The sequence below is a fragment of the Trichoplusia ni genome, unplaced genomic scaffold (genome assembly GCF_003590095.1).
Source record: "Trichoplusia ni isolate ovarian cell line Hi5 unplaced genomic scaffold, tn1 tig00003874, whole genome shotgun sequence".
NCBI classification, from domain to species: Eukaryota; Metazoa; Arthropoda; class Insecta; order Lepidoptera; family Noctuidae; genus Trichoplusia; species Trichoplusia ni.
This window is the reverse complement of record NW_020800466.1, coordinates 16,055-25,316: the sequence shown is the minus strand read 5'-3', so window position 1 is coordinate 25,316 and position 9,262 is coordinate 16,055. Positions and strand designations below refer to the sequence as shown.

General features: G+C 47.4%; 1 protein-coding gene across 1 annotated transcript; it reads left to right on the top strand.

Annotated features, from left to right (window-relative positions):
- Window positions 1–2,771: 2,771 nt before the first annotated feature.
- On the top strand, window positions 2,772–3,623 carry LOC113508121. Its single transcript, XM_026891094.1, has one exon. It carries the CDS (start codon window positions 2,772–2,774, stop codon window positions 3,621–3,623), a length of 852 nt encoding a protein of 283 aa, XP_026746895.1.
- The last annotated feature ends 5,639 nt before the right edge of the window (window positions 3,624–9,262 follow it).

Sequence of the window (9,262 nt, the reverse complement as noted above, 5' to 3'; positions counted from 1 at the left end):
AAGACTTAATCACAAAGTGTTTTCAAATGTATGGCGGTTTCGTACCCTACAGGTAACCTCGGTTCGGATTAAAAATTAGACAAAACTAAAAAAATCTCAAGATCTATGGGAGGTAGCCGACCGTGAGTGGTGTCGTTGGATGCGGCTCGGCGAGACCTATCCAACGGTGTATATATGTAAGGTAAGTTTAGTGTAAATTTTTTAATTTATCGAAGAAAAACTGTTTTTTTGGTACAAAAATATCAGTTATTTGAGCTGAAGTACAATTTAAATGTCGAAACTGATAAAATCCAAGTACACAACGTGTAGTGGACACCAGCCCCGACAAGTATGCAAATTTGAAGTGCTAATTAGACAAACTAATTAGCGAGAAACTTATAAAATAGTGAAATTTTCTTAAAAAATACTTATAAAATAGCTATAAAAGGACTATAAAATAATTTATTTCGCACCTAGACGGTATAGAACACGTCTAGGGGTTGGACGGAGCCAAGGTAAGCAGGTTAGGATCGAAAACCGCAAAGGAATACAAGACTTAATCACAAAGTGTTTTCAAATGTATGGCGGTTTCGTACCCTACAGGTAACCTCGGTTCGGATTAAAAATTAGACAAAACTAAAAAAATCTCAAGATCTATGGGAGGTAGCCGACCGTGAGTGGTGTCGTTGGATGCGGCTCGGCGAGACCTATCCAACGGTGTATATATGTAAGGTAAGTTTAGTGTAAATTTTTTAATTTATCGAAGAAAAACTGTTTTTTTGGTACAAAAATATCAGTTATTTGAGCTGAAGTACAATTTAAATGTCGAAACTGATAAAATCCAAGTACACAACGTGTAGTGGACACCAGCCCCGACAAGTATGCAAATTTGAAGTGCTAATTAGACAAACTAATTAGCGAGAAACTTATAAAATAGTGAAATTTTCTTAAAAAATACTTATAAAATAGCTATAAAAGGACTATAAAATAATTTATTTCGCACCTAGACGGTATAGAACACGTCTAGGGGTTAGACGGAGCCAAGGTAAGCAGGTTAGGATCGAAAACCGCAAAGGAATACAAGACTTAATCACAAAGTGTTTTCAAATGTATGGCGGTTTCGTACCCTACAGGTAACCTCGGTTCGGATTAAAAATTAGACAAAACTAAAAAAATCTCAAGATCTATGGGAGGTAGCCGACCGTGAGTGGTGTCGTTGGATGCGGCTCGGCGAGACCTATCCAACGGTGTATATATGTAAGGTAAGTTTAGTGTAAATTTTTTAATTTATCGAAGAAAAACTGTTTTTTTGGTACAAAAATATCAGTTATTTGAGCTGAAGTACAATTTAAATGTCGAAACTGATAAAATCCAAGTACACAACGTGTAGTGGACACCAGCCCCGACAAGTATGCAAATTTGAAGTGCTAATTAGACAAACTAATTAGCGAGAAACTTATAAAATAGTGAAATTTTCTTAAAAAATACTTATAAAATAGCTATAAAAGGACTATAAAATAATTTATTTCGCACCTAGACGGTATAGAACACGTCTAGGGGTTGGACGGAGCCAAGGTAAGCAGGTTAGGATCGAAAACCGCAAAGGAATACAAGACTTAATCACAAAGTGTTTTCAAATGTATGGCGGTTTCGTACCCTACAGGTAACCTCGGTTCGGATTAAAAATTAGACAAAACTAAAAAAATCTCAAGATCTATGGGAGGTAGCCGACCGTGAGTGGTGTCGTTGGATGCGGCTCGGCGAGACCTATCCAACGGTGTATATATGTAAGGTAAGTTTAGTGTAAATTTTTTAATTTATCGAAGAAAAACTGTTTTTTTGGTACAAAAATATCAGTTATTTGAGCTGAAGTACAATTTAAATGTCGAAACTGATAAAATCCAAGTACACAACGTGTAGTGGACACCAGCCCCGACAAGTATGCAAATTTGAAGTGCTAATTAGACAAACTAATTAGCGAGAAACTTATAAAATAGTGAAATTTTCTTAAAAAATACTTATAAAATAGCTATAAAAGGACTATAAAATAATTTATTTCGCACCTAGACGGTATAGAACACGTCTAGGGGTTAGACGGAGCCAAGGTAAGCAGGTTAGGATCGAAAACCGCAAAGGAATACAAGACTTAATCACAAAGTGTTTTCAAATGTATGGCGGTTTCGTACCCTACAGGTAACCTCGGTTCGGATTAAAAATTAGACAAAACTAAAAAAATCTCAAGATCTATGGGAGTGTGGCGAGTAAGTCGCACGACTAAACGCAGCACAGGATCACGCCATTTTACGTCACAGCGTGCCGTGTGCAAAACAAGTTTCGAAAGCTCCGCCCACCTTGCGACGACAAGTTAACTTAGCGCCGCCTCCCAAGACATGGCGTCTGCGCATCCTTTGTTCGAAGCACTAATGAGGCAAGATGGCGGCGCACTCATCTATTGTCCACGCTAATGAGAGGGCGTAAACTCCTGCGCAAATATGCCAAGTGGGAGCCGTTTTTTTTCACAATGTTTAGTATAAATAGCTGTGTATTTTCTAAGATTCATTCATTACGCTTGTGTCTTGCTACCGCAATATAACTCTGTCGCTTTCACCTGGCATTTTATTCCTTCGCTTATCATCATATTCCTCATTGCTTCTGCTATACCCACCTGTATTATCTACGCAAGTAGTATACTGTAGCCAGCATATACCAACGGAGTCCTATACTACTTCACTGGTGACCCCGACGTGATCCGGATTGAAGTATAGAAACTCGAAGCCTGGTAAACATCAATTATGGTGGACAACAAAGAAGAGGACAAGGATTTCTTCATGACGTACCGAGTGGGGGTCAAGACACCAGCCTTCAACGCAGATGATCCACAATTATGGTTCGCGCAGCTTGAGGGCCAGTTCGTTCTCTCCAACATTACCACAGACAACACGAAGTTTTATTACGTGCTGGCGCAGCTCGAGCCACAGCATTCAGCTCAAGTACGTGACCTCATAGTGAATCCCCCCTCCACCGGCAGATACGAGAAACTGAAAGCAGAGCTTATTAAACGATTGTCCGCCTCACAGGAAAGGAAGATTAAACAGCTACTCATGCATGAGGAGTTAGGAGACAGGAAACCCACCCAATTTCTCCGTCACCTGCAGCAACTGGCTGGACCCACTGTCCCGACCGACTTCATCAGATCAATTTGGTGCAGTAGGTTGCCGGCGAACCTCCAAACTATAGTCACGATGCAAGCAAACTCCAGCCTAGAAGAAGTAGCAGAATTAGTAGACCGCATCAATGACATCGTTCCAGTAACCGCGCAAGTAGCTGCTACTAGCATGCCAGTGCCTGGGCAAGTAGCTAGCTCACAGCCCGCAACGAGCCAACAAAGCAGCGCTATCGAAGCGTTGACACAAACAGTGGCTGAGCTATCACGAAAACTTGAGGTTATGAGCTCGCAGTTACGTCACCGATCTTCCCGTTCCCGTTCCGGAGGAAGGTTTAACCAGAACCGCCACCGATCACAATCCCGCACGAGAGACAACCGGTACTGTTACTACCACAGCCGATTTGGCGACAAAGCCCGCAGATGTACAGAACCATGTGCCTATAATAAGAAGGCGTTAAACCACCAAGGCAGCCACTAAAGGCGGATTTTGACTGCCATGCAATATCGAGCCGCCTGTTCATTACGGATCGCAGCACTAAGATACAGTTTCTTATAGATACGGGTTCAGACCTGTGTGTATTTCCACGATCCGCTGTACGGGGACCACGCATGAAGACAAAATACGAGTTGTTTGCAGCAAACGGGTCAGTTATCAGCACATATGGATTTCATCCCCTAACACTCAACTTTGGACTCCGCCGCGAGTTCACGTGGCGATTCATAGTTGCCGACGTCACCAAACCCATAATCGGAGTCGACTTTTTGGCTTACTACAATCTGATTGTCGACTGCCGAAACCAGCGCCTCATAGACAACCTGACGTCCCTTACAACTCAGGCACCACAGTACGAACCAACAGAAGCCATATCATCTGTTCGCACCATCACCGAAGTTAGCAACTACCACCGCATCTTGAAGGAGTATCCAGACCTCACTCGTCCCACTGGAAAGCCAGGGGTACCGAAGCACAAGACACTGCACCATATACGCACTACGCCGGGACCCCCTGTCTCTAATCGTCCTCGTCGTTTGGATCCACAACGCCTCAAGATAGCAAAGCGAGAGTTTGAGGAGATGCTGCAAAACGGGACGGCACGCCCTTCGGAAAGCGCCTGGTCCTCACCACTGCACTTAGCGCCCAAGAAGAATGACGGATGGCGTCCATGCGGTGACTACCGCGCATTGAACGCACGGACCATCCCGGACGTCTATCCTATCAGACACCTGCAGGACTTCACCCACGAGTTGGCGGGCAGCACTATCTTCTCCACGATAGATTTGGTGAAGGCATACAACCAAATTCCCGTCTCCGAAGAAGACATACCTAAGACGGCGATAACAACTCCATTTGGCCTCTTTGAATTTCCCTACATGACCTTTGGACTCAGAAACGCCGCACAGACTTTCCAAAGGTTCATGGACGAAGTTCTGCGAGACCTAACCTTTTGTTATGGATATCTTGACGATATACTGGTGTTCAGCAAGGATATCCATCAGCACGAACAACACCTCAGACTACTGTTCGAAAGGTTGGTCAAATACGGCGTCTTATTAAATACTAGCAAGTGTATTTTTGGCCAAACAGAGGTGATATTCCTGGGATACAAAGTCTCTGCGTCAGGTACACAGCCTCCAGAATGCAAAGTCCAAGCCATACAAGACTTCCCTGAGCCAAAGACGGTCAAAGAACTGAGGCGATTCCTAGGGATGCTGAACTTTTATCGCCGTTTCATACCTGAAGCTGCTTCAAAACAGGCACCTCTCAACGAACTGCTCGCAGGTCCAAAAGTCAAGGGATCACATCCAATCATCATGACACCAGAGCTGCTAGAAGCTTTCAACAGCTGCAAGCAGAGCCTCACCGAAGCCACACTCTTAGTGCATCCAGACCCTCACGCTGAGCTAAACATACTTACGGATGCGTCTGATACAGCAATCGGCGCAGTACTTCAGCAGCGGAGCAAAGGGAGATGGCAGCCGCTGGCATTCTTTTCGAAGAAACTCAGCCCATCGCAGAAGAAGTACAGCCCGTACGACCGTGAGCTTCTGGCAATATACGAAGCCATCAGATACTTCCGATTCATGGTTGAGGCACGCGTGTTCCACGTCACAACGGACCATAAACCGCTGACATTTGCGTTTGCACGCCCACGGTCAAATTGCCCTCCCCGGCAATTCAGATACCTGGATTATATAGGACAATTTACGACAGATATCAGATACATACCTGGGAAGGACAACGTTGTTGCGGACACACTTTCACGCGTCAATGAACTCCAACTACCCTTGGATTACCAGGCCCTGGCCAAGGAACAGCAAACCGACCTCGAACTGCAGAGATTGCTAAAAGGCGGATCATCTTTGAAGCTGAGGAAGGTGAAACTACCTGAATGCAACACCGAAATATACTGCGACGTAACGTGTATTCCACGACCATTTATAACGAGAACGTTTCGCAAGCAGGTGTTCATGTCTCTTCATAACCTCAGCCATCCTGGGCGTAAGGCAAGTGTCCGGTTGGTCACTGAGAGGTTTGTTTGGCCGGGGGTAAGAAAGGACTGCAGACAAATGGCAAAAGAATGTGAAGCGTGTCAAAGGAGTAAGGTGACACGCCATACCTCTGCCCCATTGCAGGCATTCAAACCACCTTCGGCACGTTTTCGCCACATCCACCTCGATTTAATTGGGCCCTTACCACTGTCCTCTAACTACAGGTACTGCCTCACGATTGTCGACCGCGCGACACGGTGGCCTGAGGCGTACCCACTGCAGGACATTACCGCAGAAACCTGTGCTACTGCTCTCACCACTGGATGGATAGCCCGGTTCGGCTGTCCAGAACATATCACCACGGACCGAGGCCGGCAATTTGAATGCCGCACCTTCAAGAACCTAGCCGCCCTGATAGGCGCCACTCACCATCTGACCACTTCTTATCACCCCGCAGCTAACGGCCTCGTTGAGAGACTGCACCGCCAATTGAAAGCCGCGATCATGTGCCATGCGAATTCAAGCTGGACAGAAGTTCTTCCATGGGTACTACTAGGCATACGCAGCGCATGGAAAGAAGACATAGGCGCAACAACCGCTGAACTCGTCTACGGTGAGCCACTCCGCCTACCTGGACAGTTCCTCACAGAAGCCTCAAAGGATGCCGTGGACATGAGTGACCTGGTAGACAGGTTACGCGCCCACATGACCAAGTTGACGCCACAACCAACGTCGTGGCACACGAGCTCCAGCCGACCCTTCTACATCCCGAAGGACTTGAGCACTGCATCCCACGTCTTTCTACGCGAAGGCCCAGGTCGAAGATCACTGCAGGCCCCTTATACAGGTCCACACAAGGTCCTTGCTCGCGACCAGAAGACAGTAGACATCGAAGTCAATGGAAAAAGACAGAAGGTGACGATTGACCGAGTAAAACCTGCATATAGGACGAGAGACGAACTGGATCCAGGACAAGGCCAGACTTCAGACCCAGTTCAGCCTGATAACATAGTCAGAAAAACAAGAAGCGGCAGGACGGTGAAATTTCCTAACTACTATCGCCCGTAGTCACGGTCTCGCCGGGGGAGTGGTGTGGCGAGTAAGTCGCACGACTAAACGCAGCACAGGATCACGCCATTTTACGTCACAGCGTGCCGTGTGCAAAACAAGTTTCGAAAGCTCCGCCCACCTTGCGACGACAAGTTAACTTAGCGCCGCCTCCCAAGACATGGCGTCTGCGCATCCTTTGTTCGAAGCACTTGGTACTTGGTACTTGGTGATGGGCTCCTTTTTCCGCACGTAGGCTCTAAGTCGGCCCATTGTGCGTCAGGTGTCTTTGGGAGGCTGTCAGTCCAGCCATCCCAACTCCCTCCAGAAGCGCAGAAGTCTCCTGGGACGTTCGCAGGCTTCTGTGACGGAGCTCGGTGAACCGAGGATCCCTGCCCGGCATTCCGCGACCCCCGTGCACTCCAGGAGCACGTGTGCCGCTGATTCTTCATGTTGAAGACAGCCTCTACATAGTGGACTATCTGTAACATTGATGGTGAAAAGGTGTTTATTGAGTGGAATGTGCCCGGTCAGCGAGCCCACCACTATTCGTAAGTCGACCCGCTTTAGCCCAATCAGGCTGCGAGACAGTTTCGGTGAACGGATAGGGACCGCCTCCCTTGACTGTCTGCAGCCGTTAACTGTAGCCCAGCGATCGTTGTGATTGTTAGTAGTCTGTCGCCTTAGCCATGACCTGCACTGGCCAAAGGGCACAGGCAGGTATGGCCGGGGGCCAAGGATCCGCGTGTCCGATCCCCTCCTTGCCAGCTGATCAGCAGCGTCGTTTCCTAGGGATCCGCTGTGGCCTTTTATCCATTGCAGGGTCACCATGTTGCTTGCAGCAATGCGCTCAAGTGCTTGGTGACACTCTTGTATCAGCGACGATGTGATGATGTAGTTGTCCAGTGCCTTCAGAACCGCCATGCTATCGGAGAGAATCCTGATGGCTTGGTCCTGGATCCCTCTTCTTTCTATAGCTCTGGCCGCCTGGGTGATGGCTACACACTCGCACTGGAAGATCGAGTTATCTGCACCCAGAGGTATTGATATGTTGATGTTCAAGTCCATTGAGAATACTCCTGCGCCCGTGCTTGAGTCCGTCTTTGAGCCATCTGTGTAGACGCGTACCTCGTGTATTCCCGAGGAATCTTGTTTGTTTTCTGTAGTTTGTATCGTGTATGCTTTGTTGAAGACATACATCCTAGGTATTCGGTCACATGGTGCATTCAGCATTGGTATGGACTCAAGGCTTTTGTGCCATATGTCACCATGACCTCTAGATTGTGCGCGCCACAGTCCCGAGTGTTGTAGTCTTGTAGCAGCCACCGCTGCCTCTTGTTGTATGAAGAGATCCAGCGGTGGCAGTCCAAGCAGCACTTCCAGAGCCGCTGTTGGTGTTGTTCTCATGCATCCTGTGACAGCACAGCATGCTAGCCTTTGGAAGCTTTGTAGTTTATCCATGGCGGTAGTTAGTTTGGTCCTGGGCCACCATACTACCGCTCCATATGTGATGATTGGCCTTATTACGGCTGTGTACAACCACAGGGTAATCTTGGGTGAAAGGCCCCATCTTTTCCCCATTAGTCTTTTACATTGCCAAAAGGTGATGCAGGCTTTGTTGAGTTTTTGTTCTACATGTTTATTCCATAGCAGTTTGTTATCCAGGGTCACTCCCAGATATTTGACGTCACTGGTCAAACAGAGTTCGGTGTTGAATAGTTTTGGTAGTTGTAGGCTTGGCAGTTTGCGTTTGTTGGTGAATAGTATGAGTTCCGTCTTCGTTGGATTTACGGAAAGCTCGTGGTCTATGCACCATTTTTCGACTGTCCTTAGAGCAGAGCTCATAAGATTGCACAAAGTACTCTCACATGGTCCGCTGATTAGGACGGTGATGTCGTCCGCGTAGCCCACCGTGAAATGGCGTTGTGCGTTGAGTCTTGTGATGAGCTCGTCGACCACCAGGTTCCACAGAAGCGGCGAAAGGACTCCACCTTGAGGACAGCCTCTCGCCACCATGGCCCTGGTTGTGTCATTTACGGTGAGTTGTATGGCCCTGTTCCTGAGCATGTCATCTATCCATCCGGCTACCGTTGGATCAACGCCATGTCGTACTAGAGCCTTTGCAATGCTAGTAAAGTTGGTTTTGTCAAAGGCTCCTTCAATGTCTATGAAGACTCCCAGGGTCGACTGCTTTGCCGATAAGTCTCTTTCGATCGTGCTGACCACACTGTGTAGTGCCGATTCTGTTGATTTGCCCGCGCTGTAGGCGTGCTGGTTTGGGTGAAGCGGATGTTGTAGTAGCGCGTTTGACCTAATGTCCCTGTCGCAGAGCCTTTCCATCGTCTTCAGGAGGAAGGATGTCAGGCTGATAGGTCTGTAGGACTTTGGTTGTGTGTAGTCACTCTTGCCGGGTTTCGGTATGAATACTACTTTCACTTCTCTCCACTTTTGCGGGGTGTACCGGAAGGCCAGACAGGCTCTGTAGATACCTACCAGATGCTTTATCAGCCCCTCGGCGCTCCATTTCAGCAGACCCGGGAATATTCCATCTAGGCCCGCTGTTTTAAAGGGGAGGAAGGT